We start from the raw sequence: 19,451 nt of genomic DNA on the forward strand, positions 1-19,451 counted from the left end.
GAATTGTCTTTACAGGGACTTATGTCTGGAATGTCGAATCTAATCTTATGTTATAATGTTACTCCATCTGTGTTTTGATCCCATTCGGACGTAGTCTTTAACAAAAATGCAAATTTTTGTTTAAGATGTTGCTTTTTTATGAGAAATGTAGTTGTCAAGTTGTCAAGTTTACATGTAAAGTTTACTAGGCCTACTGTTACACTTATAGTAGGCCTACACTTAAACGTATCAGGCCTACTTTTATATACTAAAAAGTGGGCCAATTTAGTCCCAAGCAGTATTGAAAAAATAGGTCTACACTTACAAGTTTACTACATTGATATTAGTATACATAAAGTATTCTTAAAAATATACTTGAACTTTATTTAAGTATAGAAGGCTGTCTGTGCCGCTACGCGTGGGTGGTGTCCCCCCCCCATGTCTTTTAAATTTTCTATAATGAAATAGCCAGTAAAATAAAGGCTAATCATTAAAAATTATTTTTAATAATTTGAAGAAGAGTGCCTTGGATTTTCCTTTTTTCCACATTTATTTAAGTATAGGCCTACTTCATAAAATGAAGTAGGTCCTGTGCTTTTTTTTCATAAGGGAGTCCCTTTAAGAAACAAAGAAAACTAAAGGAATTTAGATTTTCTGTTCACAACAAATTAACAAATTACTCCTACTTAAAAAAAAAAAGTTAATGAGGTTCAAAAAAATGTAAAGGCTACTGTGGAGAGTTTTGTTGACTGTACCTTCAGCTTGCTGACGGTAAGTATTGCATAATTTCTTTGACTGGAAACAGCATAATAAGCGTGTTGTAATGTCCTGAAGTATGATTGTCACCATGTTGTCAAAAGGAAAAAGGTGCACAGGCTAGCGAAATGCAAATAATCGTCAATTACGCACAATAAAATCAGCCAGTGAGAGCGCATTGGTCATGTGTGATGCCGTAGACGCAGTGATTGAGGAGAACCGTCGTCTGGTCTTTAGAGGGTTAAATTTCACTTTGAGGGGGAGTTACTGAATCTGCAGTAACATCAGAGCGCATTCCTCAGAGCTGCCAACATCCCGGGAATAAGACCTTCACCGTCAACATCTCAGAGCCACATCCCGGGAATATATACCGCAGTACCGGACACACGTCGAATGTGTTGTCAAGCCGCTTTTTTCTCTGCTGGTTCGGAGCATGCGAGCTCCAGGATCCGCTCAATGTCTTAATGTAGGTGAGTAACGTTGAGCTTAGATCAATTAGTAGCCTACTGTGTCAGAAAACCTGGCGATTTTTGCCAGCTTTCGAGATGGATCTGGCAAACGAGGAGAAAAAAAAATAAGTCGACGTTTTATTTAAATGTATTATTACTATTATTATATTGTTGTTTTGATAATAGGCTATGTTCTGTTTCTATTCAATGCAGCAGGAGCTCTGTTACTGTCTAAAGTCCTCATTGTCTTTCGCAATGCCGAGGATATATGTAGCCTAGCTTGTGATTTCCCACGTAAAACACTGAAAACATTATCACAGTGACGCGTGCTAAGGCTTTTTGCACAGACCAGACAAATGTGACATTCTAACGTGTGTAAATAAGGTTAGGCTACATGTTGATTTTACCGTTGAGTCATCGATACATTCATGAATAATCAAACGTTTACAGGTCTTACAAAAATGAGAAACATATCTCAATCTATCCCAGATCTTTTTCTGTTTGCCATTAGAACCTGTTGATTTTAAATGATTCCCTTTAACATTTTGTTGAAAATAGGATGATATGACACTGATGTTGGCTGGTGGTCTGACCTAAATTCACACGTTTGCATTCACCAGCAGTGACCACATCCGTTATAAACGGCTTCATACTGACACTGCACTCAAAGGCGTTTATCAGGTGTAGCTTACCTAGATGTAATATAGCATAAAGTGATGCAGGCGACAGCATAATCAGTAGTGTTGTTGAAGCATTTAATATAAGATTGAAGATACCCATGAGTCAGGACTACTCAGAGCACCTCTTCATGTCTGATGTTCATTCTAAGACTGTACAAAGTATTTGATCATTCAAGGTGCATCATTTCTGAAACTTCATATTTCACACTTCCCAGCAAAATCACAGGAGGCTGGAGTTCGATAAGGGCCTCATGAATAATAGTGCTTATTATTTGCTACAAACGAGATGTTGGGTTGCTGTGCTGTTTTAAGCGGCACATGAGCTTTGGTGACTCAGTTTACTTTTGGTTGCAGCTATGATCTCAGTTAAAGGGAATGTGTGTCATTAAGTCCTGGTTGATCTTAATGGCAGGGACTTGGAAAAGCTAAGCCTCGAAGCGTGAGTGGCATTAGAGTAAGAGTGATGAGAGGACAGGAGAAAGTTCAGTATAACTTTAACTGTAAGGCCTACAGTTACTGTCGGTCACCGTGATTTTGCCAAGTAAGACATGTTCCTGGATCAACGTATTTTGTTGGTCCTAGAACAGCATTCTTGTCCGAAAATCTAGTCCTAACCCTATCCCTACCCCTAAACCTATGCATAACTTATCCCTAAAATAAGAGGGAAATAATATGTGAATAACGCTGATGTAGATGCACTGTAAACTCAAATCTGATTGGAATGTTGTTCCAGGATCAACAAAGATCCCGTTCACCAGTTACTTTCTATTCCTAGTATGCCATTTTCATCCCCTTTTGATTCCCCATCCCCCATAGTACTGTTGGAGGAGGAAATACCACAGTAAATATGTCCCTCTTCCTCTTACAAAGCTGGAAATGTCGAGGGAACATGTAACCCTTTTTTATTGAGCTCACATTGACGTAGTAAAAAATAAAAACCTATTTGAAACATTGAAGGAAAATGTCTTTGTTCCTTACATTGGACGTGGACAGATGCTTTCAATCTTATTGAAAACAGCAAATGTGCTTTTACTTAAGTATGTGTAAATGACTTTACCAAGGACAAGGAGCCAACACTGTTTAACTGTTTTAAAATGTGAATTACCATTTAAAAATGATGCCGGGTATGACTCACGTCAAGACATTCTTCTTTCTCCTGTTGGTACAATGTGTGCTGCTTTATTGGAACCAGATGTTGGCACTCAACGTTGTTTCTCTTCTGTCTCTCATTCTGAACTCTTCAAATGCTGTCCAGCACCTTTCACCCTCCCTCTCTCTTCATAAAAAGGCCAACATATTTCAGTGGAGAATGTGGTCCAAAAAAGAGAGAAACAAAGGCAACTCTCCATCACTTTGGACCGTATTAAGACTCTTCTCCACTAACTCTGCTGTCTTTTTTTGCCTCTGTGACTTTTTATTAGACAAAAGGGACTGCTATTGTATTTCATTGTAGACATATATAGGTCAGTAGAGAAGTCATGGCTGCTCTTTTATGTGTAGAATGGTATTTCACTGTGGTGGCCACATGCTGAGGTAAGTGACCTATGCCCCAAGTGTTTGTTTGTACTGCACTTTCCCCCTCCTAAAGAAGGAATGACATTGGGATTTTTCCTTTCTACCAGTAAAGAAAGAAAAAGGGTTTTAGGGCCACATGTGGAAGCCTTTGCTTATCAACACGATCTGCTAGGATAACACTTGACCTCCGCACACTTAAAGGGATAGTTCTCCTGAAATCGGAAATTCTGTTATTATTTACTTACCCTGATGTTGTTCCAAACCAGCATGACTTCCTTCTATGGAACCATTAAGACCTTTAGCTTTGACTGAAGCTCTCCATTTTGGCTTTTCTAGAAATCACTATTTACAGAATAGGTTCACAAATGACATCACTGAATCCTCTTTAAGGATACCACGTCCAAGGTTTGTGTGTAGAACACAGGTAGTCTGTTGTTTTATTTAATAGGTCTTGAGCAATCCTGTGGCTTACTGCACTGTTTGTCCTCATTTCATTCCATTAAACATCATTTCAGCAAAGAATCGAACAGTTTACAGTACATACTGGCCTCCTACCTTGAATAAAAGACAATTACCGTGTGAAAACTGGATTTACATTTGCTTAGCGTTCCATAAAGAGTTTGTTGTGTCACTAGATGAGCCCAGTCATGGTGTTATGGGTTAGGCAGTGTTTGTACACTAGACATTTTAATGCCTCTTTTGCAGCAGGTCTGGAACACCTGAACGACCACACAAGCTGAGAGCTAAAATTATGGTTTACTGTGCTTCTGAAATGCTTTCACTTATATAAAAAAACTCTATTTATCATGGGGCCGCAGAGACAATTAATTATATAATAGTTTCCTGTGAGGTAAAATTGCGTTACCTGTCTATCATTGGATAACACTTTAACAGTGGGTTTGGTCTCCTTTTGTGCTAGGCCTATTTTAAGCAGAAGTTAGAGTACATTGACATTGCACTATTCTAGTACTCAATGGGAATTTGGTATGGTAGCACTAATTGTATTGTTTTCATGTTTGGATTAATCATGGCTTCTGTATTCTGATTTATGAGCATAAATTAATAGATGTAAATGTAGCTAAACTTGTCTGCAGTACTTTGTTTATTGTTAGTTTTATATATTATTTACACTGTCTATGAAATATTGTTTAATTAGCTTTTGTACAAAATTAGAATGTAATGTATATTATACATTACTGTTCAAAAGATAGATCAGTACGATTTTTGTAATGGTTTTGGGATGCTCACCAATACTGCATCTATTTGATCAAAAATATAGTAATATGGTGAAATATTATTACATTTAAAATAACTGTTTTCTATTTTAATATATTACAAAATGTAATTTATTCCTGTTATGCAAAGCTGAATCTTCAGCATCATTACTCCAGTCGTTAGTGTCACATGATCCTTCAGAAATCATTCTAATATCCTGATTACCAAATCAAAAGCATGTCTCATCATTATCAATGTTGGAAACATTTTTGCATCTTAGTATCTTTGTTAAAGTGATCAATAATTTTTTTCAAGATTCTTTGATAAATAGAAAGTTCAAAAGAACACCATTTTAATAAATGTCTTTTGGTCAGTTTAATGCGCTTGTTGAATAAAAGTATTCATTTCTTTAAAAGCATAAAAGGATTATTTTATCCAGTATTAACTCGATTGATTTTGCTTCTAATTCTTGATGTAATCGTTTCTTCTTTTTGAAAAGGGAGTTGTAATTGTTTAACATTTCTTCTTCTGTGGCTTTGTGTGTAGTGTGTGCTTTACCCTCATTTTGTTTGATTATGTGTCTTGGATGATGGATTGTGTGTTTGCTGTGCAAAGCCAGCCTGCGAGTGCAGCACTATGAAAAGAGATGCCCATACCTGTCATCGGTTGCCATAGCAACCATCACAATCCAAAGCCATGAGGGTCATACAATAATTGGCTAGCCACATGTTACATTTAAATTGCAAAATGCTACAAGAATCAATATCATTATCACCTTAGCCTCCTTTTCTGTGGCCAGCTTCTGCTCTGATCCCCGTCCTCAGGCAGTTCATTATCCTCAGAAAGAGTCTTAAACGCAGAGGTGTTCTGAGGACATTAAATGCATCGATTGGTCCTGCATGTGGCACGAGTACAATCAGGTCTTTGTTCCTGGTACCCTGTGTGTTCCTTCTAGTTATCCAGTGTCCTGTTGACATCTGACAACACACCCCTGGAGATTTTGTCTGTCCAGTGTGTTTACCTCAGATTCTTGGCATTGAGCTGGGGAGGATGTGTCTTCTTGGCTTTCTTTTTTTTCTCCCATGTGGATATTTACACATACTCCATAGCTTATGTTAAGTGACAGGATTGGGGCCAGGAATAGGGAAGAGGAAAGATGGTGTTTATATACCCGTTCTTAGTCCTCTCTGGCTGCCGGACCAAGTACCGAAGACCCACTGAGATGCCAGGCAGGAGAAAATGGAGACTAAGAGGGCTTCTCAGGCCAGCAAGAAAGTGCAAATATTGATGCTTGCTTTGTGCTTTGACCGGGAAGCACTTAAGTCATGTGAGAAAGAGTGTGAAAAATATTTTAAAGGTACAAAACCCCATATATATGCACAAATATGGGCAACATGCCTCATATGGTGACCATATGGTTGGCCAAAATATAAAGTTCACTGAGTTGTATTGGCCAACAGAAGAGTTTGAATTGTCTGTTTAGATGAAGCTGACTAGTTCAATAGGCCTACTTGATGCCATGTAGTCTTAGTAAAAAAAAAAAAATTTTTGAGGAAGAAGAACACCACAGTTTATGGAGTGATTATGGATAATGTGTTTTTGTGATTGAATTTATCACATTTGTTTTTCAGATGTGTCACATTAGGAGGTTTAGCTTATGCAGACATGCCTCTTTCTAACATTAGCAAAACACTAGTGTGAGGTCTGTGTAGAGGGATGTTATTTTGAACCACTAACTCCTGCAATTGTTTAGATTTTTCACTCATGCTTCCTGTATACTGTATTTTCGTACCTTGGACGAGCTCCAAAAATGGGCTGCAACTTTGACTTTTTAAAGCTTTTCACATTGTGTGGTTTATTAAAGAAATACGACATAGTGCGTTCCAATGATTTTGATTTCTATTTTAAATAAATAAACAAAAAAGTATAAAAAAAATTTTTGCAGCACAACTGTTTTCAACATTGATTACAATAATAAATCATAATAAATCAGTGCGTTCACCCCCGACAAAACGTTGCAAAACGTTTTTTGCACGGAAACGGTGCTTCGTTGAACACCCTGTTCTGATGACGCAAGAGTTGCAACTATGGCAGCTGAGAAGGCCATTCTTTGTGTTCTTTTTGAAGAATTTTCGGAGCCTGATGAAATCGATATAAATACATGTTTAATACTGCAAAATATATGCAATCACTCACTGCCCTTGCCGTCCAGAATAAAAGAGAACATCCCCATCCCATTTAATTTTCTTTTTTATCTCCTGGTAATCAATTCTAATTTAAATCATTTTATTTCTAGTTCTTACTTTAATACCTTGTATTTTCTTTCTCATTTTTATGTAAAGCACTTAATTACCATTGTGTATGAAATTTGGTATATAAAAAACTTGCCTTGCAATGAAGCTAAAAAATATAAACAACTACATCATCATGTTGATATGCTATATTTTTACTATAAAATACCGAGCTGCAGCGGACACATTTTTAAACAACTTTACTTGGACCCATTGTGTTAGTTGTCTCTTTAATACCGCGTTGCGTGGTTTATATACATGTTGCTGCTGATTGGGGTGACATATTTGACACCCCCACCAAACGAGAGAAAACGCATCTCAAACCAGTTGGACACCGTTTCCAGGAAACATGACGTAGCAAAACGTTGCGCACCGGTTTGAGCTTTGAACGTGCCCCAGCATATTAGAATGATTTCTGAAGGTTCGTGTGACACTGAAGACTCGAGTAATGATGCTGAAAATTCAGCTTTGTCATCAGAGGAATAAAATATAGAAATGGGAAAGAATCCTTTTAAATAGGAAAGTCTTTTTTCCACAATATTACTGTTTTTACTCTATTTTTTGACATTCTAAATGCAGCCTTGGTGACTTCTTTCAAAAACATGTTTGCTGTTACCGCAATGAAGCAACTTCATATTAATATAGAATCTGTGGTGTGCATTTATAGTCATTAGAGTCATTGTTTACTTCAGTGAACCCTCACTTGTCATTGCATACACATAGTATTTACATATCAGAATCTCAAAAGTGTCCATTTCTGTAACTGTTTACCTTTTAACACCTAAATGAATTCACTAATGGTTTAGAAAACCTTCCTGGAATATGGAACATAGTGCTTGTAAAATGATAATGCTTAGACAATGACATTTTAAAGATATCTTTGTCCATCCATCCAAAAGTGTCAGTTTCTGTAACTGTTCACCTTTTAACACCTAAATGAATTCACTAATGGTTTAGTGAACCTTCCTGGAATATGGAACATAGTGCTTGTAAAATAATAATGCTAAGACCATGGCATTTTGAAGAAATCTTCGTCCGTCCGTCTGTCCATCCATCCATCCGTCTGTCCGTCCATCCACCCATCCATCCATCCAATCATCCATCCATCCATCCATCCATCCATCCATCCATCCATCCATCCATCCATCCATCCATCCATCCATCCATCCATCCATCCATCCATCCATCCATCCATCCATCCATCCATCCATCCATCCATCCATCCATCCATCCATCCATCCATCCATCCATCCATCCATCCATCCATCCATCCATCCATCCATCCATCCATCCATCCATCCATCCATCCATCCATCCATCCATCCATCCATCCATCCATCCATCCATCCATCCATCCATCCATCCATCCATCCATCCATCCATCCATCCATCCATCCATCCATCCATCCATCCATCCATCCATCCATCCATCCAAAGTGTCCGTTTCTGTAACTGTTCACCTTTGAACACCTAAATTAATTCACTATTTAATGATTTAGAAAAGCTTCCTGGAATATAGTGCTTTTAAAATGATAATGCTAAGACAATGGCATTTTGAAGATATCTTTGTCCGTCTGTCCATCCATCCATCCATCCATCCATCCTCTAGTCCGTCTGTCTGTCTTTAAATGTGGTTGCAAATGTCTATGGGAGCTACTGTAGCTGTGCATATATTCACACACTCTGGTATCTAAATTATTATTTAGATGTGTTTGCTGACAGTGTAGTAGATGTAAACATAATATGTTTTCTTTCGTCTGTTGTTGTAGACTTAATAGGATCAGAATGTCAGCTAGATAGAATACAAGACTTTATTCCTGTCTATAACATCTTAATACCTCACCAGCATGACACATTCTTCCTCTTGTTCCATCCTTCCTTTTTTGCCAGGATTGGAAGTCACACGTCTATAAAGGACACTGCATTTATGGATATTTTGTGCCAAGGTTGCTCTGTTTAACGTGAATTGCCAACAGCTGTCGTTCAGGGAAGGGCAGCTGGTACTCTTCGCTCTTATAATAGAATCTGCTCACTAGTTATAGATGACCAGCAGAAGTCTGGGGTCACATGTGGGTCGCCAGTGTGAGTGGTGAAGCTGATTATGGGTTCAGAACTATTTATGTCTGGTGAGACACAAAAGCATACCATTTTGAATTGGACTAGATAACAACTTTGACAACAGGAAAAAGAATGTAGCCTAGTTTAAAACGGGGATTTACTTAGGTCTTTAATTCATGAACGACTGCTTCTAAAAAGGTTGTATTTTATTATTATTTATATTCTAGTCTTTGTTAATATTTTGACTTTTCATTTTGGTTTTTGTAATGTTGCATGTGCTTTTGTCATTTTTCTTTGTTTATATTTTTCAAATATTATTTAGGTTTATTTTTTTTTTTAATTTTTTTTCAGTTTTAGTTTTACTTCAGTTCTAGTTTTAATTAATTCCCGTTAGTAATTCTGGTGCTTCAACTTCATCTCATTTCAGTTATTTACCAAAGCAACTTTTCAAAATTGTATTTTGTTTGTTTTCAATTTAATATGTATTTTATTTCAACTTTTTTTTTAAATTAACGAACATGTTTTACTTTTTTTTTTTTTTTTTACTTTTGTTTTAGTTTATGATAATAACCTTCTAAGTTGTTTTGCAATTATGTAACATTATTGCAACATTGTACTGAATGTTCTACAGGAAGGATATTTCATGGGAAAACATTTTTGGAATGTATGTATTTATAGGCAGTTCGAGTAAGTGAACGGAATAGGGTAAAAACATCCCAAATATTTTCATGTAAGAGTGACTTTGTTTTTTTTTATTTATTTTTTTATTGAAAACAAATGTGCAAAAATAGCCAGTCTGTGGTATGAAGAAGGTGGAGAATGAATAGATCCCAGATGGAAGGGAAGCTCTGACTTCCTGTCTTTGGGTGCAGGGCGGGATAATTGCCATGCAGAGACAGCGGGAGATAGAGGCTAAGGGTACTGTGGTCCTGTAATAGATATGCCAAGAAAAGACAGGTTAGAGAAAGCAAAAATGTCTCAGTGACCTATCACTTCAGATAAGTCTGAGCCGGTTATCTGTATTAACTCAAAACATGAATGTCACGTGGGTTGTTAAGGGCAGCGAGTGGAGTATTTATGGCTGAACAATGCAGTCACCACAGCAAAATGCTGCAGAGTTCAGGATGTTTATTCAGCTTCAGTTTAAGCACAGCCACATTGATTTATAGTATTGCATGTTGATTTTATTCCAATGGGATGAAACTGGTTAGCACGTTATTGTAAAAGGTAACCAGTGTTAGAGAGCAAGCGATCACCTTGCGCTAAACAATGTTCACCAACATCCGACATGGAATCAGCTATTGTGTTGTGATAATGAGTGTCTCAGCACTCCAGACTGCGACTAATATGTGCGTCCATATACGGTTTCATCAGATATCATCTAGTTAGAGCATGTACCAGTGTTTTTTAGTAAGTCAGCCAAAAAGGTTCACGACTCAAACTCGCTAATGAATTAGAGGCTTGAATCAGACTCAGGCCATGAATCATTCAGAGCCGCTAATGAGTTCATAACTGACTTCTCTCACTGAAGGCATTTTTCGGTTATGTACAATTAGAAATTAACTGGGAATCTTTACTGTACTTTAGGTCCATGAGACTCACAATAGTTTATTATTGACTAATTGTTCATATGACAACATGGAAGTTAAGATACATGTTCACAAAAGAGTTTTGTTGAAATAAATTAATAATGTTTTTAAGAAGAAACTGCAATATTTTACAAAAAGAATAGATTTTTTTGATAATTAGTTAACATATATGGTCCAATTGTAAGCTTTTTTTTCTGCAAGCAAGCATAAATATTGTTACAAAACAGTGGTAATTATATATGACACAACTTTTATCAGGATCACTAGAATCATTGTAATGTAGTAACTAAAAAGTAGCTTCTAAATGCCTCACAGAGGTATATAGCAATATATACCATAGAGGCACATATTCAATTCATATTTATTTTTATAGCGCTTTTCACAATACATATAGTTTCAAAGCAGCTTCACAGAAAATGCATGCGTCAATTTAAAGTGATTTGTTATCAGAGGAGACTGTGTCCAAGTTATGTATTTCAGAAATGTACATATACAAAGCACACAGTTAGCTAACAATATATTAATCAATGTAAAAAACAAATTAAGGCACAGTCAATGGGCTAAGTGAAATAAGAATACATGTTTAGGGTATATAGAAACTTGAGCATGGGTGCGTGTTGATGCAGAGCTGCGTCATCTGAAGTCCTCGCAGGAGTTGGAGTCGTCTCTTCACAGGTGATAGTCATCTGAAGTCTTCATCAGAGGCTGGATCCAGACTGGAGCTGATACTCTAGTTACCTCGGGAAGGGCGTCCCGAGATAAATCAGAACAGGAAAATAATTAGCGTAGCTGCTGTTCAAAGCATTAAGCAAAGACAATCATGTGCACTGATGTAACTGGAGTACAAGGTAATGAGATGCATTAAATGAATGCTTGGCTAAAGTGATGCGTCTTTAATCTAGACTTAAACTGGGAGAGTGAGTTTAGGTGCCAAATATGAAAACCAGAATTTAGGTGCCACATATGAAAACGTTCTTCCTCCTTTAGTGGACGTAGATATCCTAGGTACTACCAGAAGCCCAGAGTTTTGTGATATTAAAGAGCGTGATGGATTGAAGGGTAATAGAATATCAGTTAAATACACAGGAGCTAAACCGTGTTATGTGATCATATTTTTTTGACATAGTAAGAACTCTAGCAGCTGCATTTTGGACTAATTGTAACTTGTTTATCGAGTAATACTCATTTTCCGCAGAACAGATACACTATACCAGCTGCGCTTTCTCGTTCTCTCATCTCTTCGACAGCGAGTTGACACACAAACCGCCTCCCCTCACTCACTCATCTCATTTGCTCCGGATGAATATTGTTGATATTACAGGGCTTGAATTTAGGCATTGGATTGCGCATAATTTTACTCATTCTCGCAGATTTTGTGCTCACACCCAAAGTGCACGCATATAAAGCCGCCTCAGTACAAATTTTTTTTTTTGCTGCTGCTGCTGCTGCTGCTGCTGCTGCTTATTGCGCTAAGTCACAGACGCACAAAATGTCGGTCTTGTGAGTATTCATGTAAACACAGTCAGTTTTAAGTGAACATAAACAGTTAAACAAAAATTGTGGCCAGTCTTTGGAAAACTGCTCGGGTTATGTATATAATCCTTGTTCCCTGAGAAGGGGAACGAGCACTGCATCGGGACGACGCTTTGGGGATGCTCCCTTAGCATCAGCGAATCTGAAACCAGAATGCCAACTAGGCCAATCCGATTGGCGTGCGTGATGACGTCATCGTGACGGCATACCCGGAAGTATAAAAGGGTTGCTGGAGCGTAATGGCGGTAGTAATTGCTCTGAAGCATGCGCTCCAGGCGCGCCAAGGTGTGGCGTCGGGATGCAGTGCTCGTTCCCCTTCTCAGGGAACAAGGGTTATATACATAACCCGAGCAGTTCCCTTTCGAGGGAACTCGCACTGCATCGGGACGACGCTTTGGGGAACGAGTACCCACTAGGCCACACCGAAGGGTAGCGCCTGCCCTAGTGTGAAGCCGGAAACCGGGCACAGCTAGGACTGGAGCACCCTCGCACCAGGCGTCGTAGGGAGATCCAGGCTATAAAACCTGATAAAAGTGTGTGGGGTAGCCCACCCGGCCGCCTCGCAGATATCCTGCAAGGGGACCCCAGAAAGAAGGGCCACCGAAGAGGCCATGCCTCTGGTGGAATGAGCCCTCACAGCCACAGGTGAAGGCAAACTGCGCACCTGATAGGCCATGGTAATCGCCTGGACAATCCAATTACTGATTGTCTGAGTAGACGCAGGCAATCCCTTCTTAGGTGAGCCAAAACACACCAACAGTTGTTGTGATCTCCTCCACTGTGCAGACTTCGCCAGATAAACTCTTAGAGCCCTAACCGGGCAGAGTAGGTGAAGCCTCCCTTCTTCCGCCGTCACATGAGGCGGAGGATGAAATGCCTGCAGGACCAATGACCTGACCACCCTTGATGGCACCTTAGGCACGTAGCCCGGCCTAGGGTGTAAGATGGCCTTTACTCCTCCCGGGGCAAACTCCAGGCAGGTTGGCGTTACCGCCAAGGCCTGGAGATCTCCCACTCTCCTGAGAGAGGTAATGGCAAGGAGAAAAGCCACCTTAAGGGTCAGATCCTTCGGTCCAGCCGACTCCAATGGTTCGAAGGGGGCCTCAGCCAATCCTTCGAGAACCACTGCCAGGTCCCAGGTTGGAACTCTGGACCGAGCCGCAGGCCTCATCCTCCGAGCCCCACGGAGGAATTGTACAACCAGCTGGTGCCTACCCAGAGGCCCATCACCCAAAGGAGTGTGGAAAGCCGCAATGGCAGCCACGTACACCTTGAGTGTGGACGGGGTAAGCCCTGCAGAGAAACGATCTTGGAGGAACTCCAGCACTGAAGCCACTGGGCAGTTAACTGGGTCCACCTCACGTTCTCTGCACCAAGTGGAAAATACATTCCACTTGAGGCTGTACAGTCTCCTCGTAGACGGAGCCCTGGAGCTGAGTAAGGTCTCTATCACGTCTGCCGATAGGCCAGCCTCTATGAACCTGGTCCCCTCAGGGGCCAGACCCACAGGTTCCAAATCTCCGGGCGGGGGTAAAATATCGTACCCGCCGCCTGAGATAGGAGATCCCTCCTCAGAGGAATCTCCCACGGCTGACCTGCTAGCAGAGCTATGATATCCGAGAACCAAACTCGAGTCGGCCAACGGTTCTCAGCGAAGTGAAATACAGGTGCGGGAGAAAGCTCCTGAGAGCTTTGTATACCGCCATCATCTCCAGGCAATTTATATGCCAGGAGGAATGACGGCTCTCCCATGGGCCCCTCGCAAAGCGGCCGTCCATGACCGCGCCCCAGCCAGTGAGGGAGGCGTCTGTTGAAACGGATTCCCGGCAACAAGACGCTCCCAACACTGGCCCTTGGGACAGAAACCAAGGTTTCTTCCATATGGCTAGGGAACGAGAGCATTTGCGCGTTACCCTGATCATACGGAAAGGATTCCCTCTGGGGGAAAACCCCTTGGTTTTCAACCACCACTGGATGGGTCTCATGTATAGCAGGCCAAAAGGTATTATGTTGGACGCTGCTGCCATGTGACCCAGCACTCTCTGAAAGTGCTTCACAGTGATGTTGTGGCCTAGCCTTATTCCTGAGACCATCGCCTGTATGGTCTCGACTCGCGCGGGAGACAATCGTGCCCGCATCGTTGTCGAGTCCCACACGACCCCGAGGAACGTAGTCCTCTGGGACGGCGTCAACACGCTCTTTTTCGTGTTGAGTCTCAGCCCCAAGCATTTCATGTGGTTCAGAACGACATCTCGATGCCGAACCGCCACCTCGTACGACTGGGCCAGTATGAGCCAGTCGTCGATATAATTCAGCACACGGATGCCCTGAAGTCTCATTGGAGCCAGAGCTGCATCCATGCACTTCGTGAACGTGCGTGGGGAGAGGGCTAGGCCAAAGGGAAGCACTCGATACTGGTACGCTTCGCCCCCGAAAGCGAACCTCAGGTACTTCCTGTGACATGGAAGGATGGAGATATGGAAATATGCGTCCTTTAGATCTATCGTGACGAACCAGTCCTCGGACTGGATCTGACTCACGATCATGGGAATAGTGAGCATTTTGAACCTGAAGCTCCTCAGAGACAGATTCAAAACCCTCAGATCTATAATCGGACGCAACCCTCCATCCTTTTTGGGAACTATAAAGTACCGGCTGTAGAACCCGGACTCTCTTTCCAGCGGAGAAACACGCTCTATGGCTTCCTTCGCTAGAAGAGTTTTTACTTCTAGTTCCATTACCCGAACCTGCTCGGGTATCACTGCTGTCCAGTATAACCCCCTGAATTGTGGAGGAGGAAAACCGAACTGCAGTTTGTACCCCTTTTCTACAGTACGCAGGACCCATGTAGAAATATTCGGAAGGCATTTCCATGCGCCGAAATAATCTACTAAGGGAACCAGCCTCTCGAGGCTGGCGTCGGGTGTTACACGGTTCCCGTTCCCAACCTCCTGAAGCGGCTGACCGGCAGGAAGTAGTTGGGAACGGTTCTCCGTGTGCGGACGCGCGAGCTGACCAGCCGCAGGTCTTTCCAGAGGCGGCTGGTGCAGCATGCGTTCGCGGGAAATCGATGTGGCCCGAAGCGTCATAGACGGCGGGATTACCACATCGATTTTCCCAGAGCGCCGCGGAGGAAACAACCTCGGTTGTTTCTCCGCGGGGGGGACCGCTCTTAGAAGCCCAGCCGTGGCTAGGACTTCTTCCCAGCAGCCTTCCGCGCCTGAAGGACGTTCCGAAGATCGCCTTTAGGGGCTGAAGGTTGCTGCTGAGAGCGCCGCCTCTGTTGCCAGGCTCCCGGGGGAGGGGCTCTAGAAGCGACGCTCTCCTTTTGCACCTTCCGGTGCGAGGAGCTGGATGACGGCTGAGGCTGCCCGCTAGGGCCAGCCTTCCCAGGTTTAGAGCGGCGAGGGAGATACTGGTGGAAGGCTGCTGACTGTTTCTTCGCCTCCTGGTGTCTGGAAACGACGGTGTTAACCGCGTCTCCAAACAACCCAGAAGGCGAGATCGGGGAGTCCAGGAGAAAAGCTCTATCCTTCTCCTTTATCCCCGACAGATTCAGCCAGAGATGTCTCTCCACTGTCACCATGGAAGCCATGGAGCGGCCGATAGCGCGGGCCGTCTCCTTGGTGACTCGGAGAGACAAATCTGCAGCCTTCCTCAGTTCCAGAATGTCCTCCGGAGAGGGACCATCTCCCTCGTCCAACTCTTTAAGGAGGTCGGCCTGGTAGGCCTGCAGAATTGATAATGTGTGCAGGGAACCACCAGCCCGACCAGCCGCCATATATGCTTTGCCCACCAAAGATGAGGTGTCCCGACAGGGTTTGGTGGGCAAAACCGGAGCCTTAAGGGACGATGCAGAGTCGGGTGAAAGATAGCTCGCGAGAGCTTCCTCCACCCGAGGCATCGCCCCATAGCCCGCCTCGCGTGCCCCCAGAACATTGGAATAGTCCAATACTGGGGGATTGCAAACACGCGAAGAATAGGGCCGTTTCCATGATCTACACACCTCGGTGTGTAGATCCGGGAAAAAAGGCAGGCCCCGGCGAGGTGTTTGAACCCGGTGTGAGAGGAACCGGTCATCCAGCCTGCTGGGTAGCTGGATTTCCGGAGCCTCTTGTGGCCAACTTATATTTAATTTGACCACTGCCCGGGCCAACACCTCGACCAGCTCCTCTTGGGCGGGTGGATGAAGCGATGAAACAATTCCTGCTTCATCCCCCGCCTCGGTGCCTATTTCCTCCGGCTCCTCGGAACCGGAGAGAACAAGCATCGGACCTCCCACCCCGGGGGAAGAAGCCGCAGCGCGGGCTTCCACACGGGGAGGAAGATCCTCGGAACTGTCAGAGGAGGATCGGGAAAGTGCCGCAGCAGTCCCGAAACCCTCTGACAAATCCCGCTGTGAGCCCCATGATCTGCGACGCCGAGCCGCCTCAGCGACTGCGGGTCCAGAACCACGAGGCTCACGAGGCTGGCCGGCCTCATCAAACGCAGCCAGCCGAGAGCGAAGCACCCTGAGCGTCAGTTTTTCGCAGTGCTCACAAGCGGCTCCCTCGAGAGCCGCTTGGGCATGCTGGACGCCCAGGCAGTGCACACAAAGCAGGTGTGTATCCGAGCCCGACATGAACCTGGGACACGGATGCACACACTGTTTGAATTCATTCACTCTCACACTTTCCATTTTACTTTCTCACACACTTTCACTGACAAACAACAGTAAATAGACAGACAGTAACAGATAGCGCTATGCTGAAGAGCAATAACTACCGCCATTACGCTCCAGCAACCCTTTTATACTTCCGGGTATGCCGTCACGATGACGTCATCACGCACGCCAATCGGATTGGCCTAGTTGGCATTCTGGTTTCAGATTCGCTGATGCTAAGGGAGCATCCCCAAAGCGTCGTCCCGATGCAGTGCGAGTTCCCTCGAAAGGGAACCGCTAGCCAAAAAAGTGAGCAAAAATATATTATTGTCTGGAGCCCTGTTGCCTTCACAAAAATAAGCTAACTAAGGCTACAATGACTGCATTTTTCTTTGATTTGTAAATTTGTAAACCTCTACTAAATCTGTTTCCTGTTTTGCTTTCTCTGTCTCCTTCCTATCCAGTGTGGGCACTGTTGATCATGGTCCACTGCTGAGCCACACTGCAGAGAGGAGAGCAAGAGGGCTTCAACTGATCCTGTCTTCACATTTGTTTTGCACAAGGCTGGCCTTCAAACATGTCTGCAGAAGTGGAAACCAGCACGGCCCCGGTCGAGCAGGCACCTTTTAAGACCCCTTCCAAAAAAGAAAAGAAGAAGGGTATGTGACAGTGACACGCTGCACTATCTAACATTATCTTGCTTTGTTAGTATACAGGGCAAACCTTGAGTGATTCGAATTTTTTAAATACTTTTAGATCCCTTTTTTCAAGCACAGCTTTGCCAATTATTGTTTGAAAGGCTGCAATTGTTTTTTTTCTCTCTCAGTAAAACGTCTCTATTAAGAGAGAACATGCTATGGATTGTTATAAGAAAGTACAAAAACTGAGTAGACGTCTTTGCTGACCTACTTGTGTCTACTGGCACATCATTAGTGGTATAGTGAGTATCCCACTGAGATTTACTCTGAGTCTTTAGCTGTGTGTAATGTGAGTGTGAGTTGCTCCCAGCGTCCACATCTCCAGAGCACCTACAAAAAGCAAGCTTGATCCACAACAAACATGTAATGAACTTATTCTGAGGTAAAACTAAGCCCTCATAAGAGTTTTGAAACTTGAAAATACATCTATTGTACTTGCCACCTCCCCAGATGAAAAGGCAGTTTGTTTAGAGATTTGATCTCAGAATTTACATGAAGTTATGCGCTGGTTAAGAAAACCATTTTGAGATTCCATCCATGATTTATGGTTCAGTCTGGAATCCAAAGGGTTTCCATATTATTCTCAGACTGTACAGTTGGAATCAGACAAAAAATTATTTAATAGTTATGTCTTAACTTAAATTCATCAGTTTATCAGTAAATGTGTGCTTTCTTTGGAAGGTTTCAGTCATTAATCTTTCTTGTGGAATTTATTAGCATGGGTGGGCTTCTATTAGTTTCATAGGATATTGCTTTAAGCCTTCTGGCTTTTTAATATTTTAATATGTTTTAATTTTTTGACTTCATCTAGGGTCAACTTATTTATTTATTGTCTTATTTGTTTGAATAGCCTATATTACCTTTTCCTTTTCTCCTCAACTTTTCTTAAAGATACATTGTGTAAAAGTTGCAAAAGCTGGTAATATATATATATATATATATATATATATATATATATATATATATATATATATATATATATATATATAAATAAAACAAGCAACCTGTTTTCTGTATTTCTCATACCATTAGCACAGTTAAATGCAAAGCTGACCCAGTAGTAGCATTGTGATTGTGCTATTATGTATGTGACCCAGTGATTACAGCTGACAAATGGAGTTCTTTCTGGTAAAATAACGCACTGTTTTCTCTCAAGAGGACAGTTTGAGTTCATCAAGTTCCTTGACATGTCGTGTAGCGCAGCGCAGAGTTGGCGAACAGCCACCTGCAGAAACCTAAAATCCTCCGTCCAGAGCTCCAGGGGCCTCTTTGACCCAATATTTCTCTGGATTTATTTTTCTAAGCTGGAACCTGGTGCACAGTGGTATTGTTTGTCTTGCCTAGCTCATTCATACCAACAGAGCGCACTAGTGATGGATTCCATTACAGTCCTGTTGCTGTTTCCACAATACCTTCCAGCTGCGACGGCAAGACACTCTCCAACATGTCTATTTATGAGCCTTTTCCACAGGCATGAAAACAAGCAAAATGATTCCCACAGTCTCACGCGGCGGAGCCAGCAGTGATTTGGGCGATGAGGTGCATCTGGGGTTGAAGGAGGTCTTTCATAGTCATGTGTTGGACATTTGATCTTTGAGCCACATCGTTATTACAGTTCATGTATAGACCACTTTTTCTTTCATATCTTATTTTATAGATGGATGTGTTTTTGGCTTTTAAGTGATTTGGTTTACCTTCATAATTAGACTCATTCGTGAGCATGTGGCTTTTTTTTTCTTCTAATTGTTCTGTACGTATTTACTCCCAGACAGACAAAAATCACTTGTCATATTGATTAAGATCTTAATATTTATAGGTAAGCTTACAAATGACTTACAGTTAAACTTATAGTTATCAATGCACCGGTATTAAAATTATGTTTGGTAGTGGAAGCTGATAATTCATTTTATGTCATGGCCAATTTTAAAATTTTATCTTGTCTAAATAAATAAAAAATAAAGCAAACTACACGCTACAAGTGAGTTTAGGCATCACAACATTATAATGTACAGTATGAAAAATATATATATTTTTTTTTATTTGATA

The 19,451-nt window shown here is 41.9% G+C and overlaps 1 protein-coding gene across 4 annotated transcripts in view; it reads left to right on the forward strand.

Annotated features, from left to right (window-relative positions):
• Positions 1-804: 804 nt before the first annotated feature.
• The window catches only part of LOC307125302 (disabled homolog 2), a 37,337-nt gene continuing 18,690 nt past the window's right edge, over positions 805-19,451 (forward strand). For 2 of the 4 annotated variants that reach the window (XM_079815081.1, XM_079815083.1), the window contains exons 1-2: positions 996-1,201; positions 17,172-17,366. In XM_079815081.1, coding sequence (XP_079671207.1) covers positions 17,285-17,366 — 82 coding nt within the window. In that variant the 5' untranslated portion in view covers positions 996-1,201; positions 17,172-17,284. Of the gene's footprint in view, positions 1,206-17,171; positions 17,367-19,451 lie in introns of all 4 variants that reach the window. The other 2 variants (XM_079815080.1, XM_079815082.1) reach the window with 2 other exon arrangements.

The sequence above is a fragment of the Gobio gobio genome (assembly GCF_949357685.1).
Source record: "Gobio gobio genome assembly, chromosome: 4".
Taxonomy (NCBI): Eukaryota; Metazoa; Chordata; class Actinopteri; order Cypriniformes; family Gobionidae; genus Gobio; species Gobio gobio.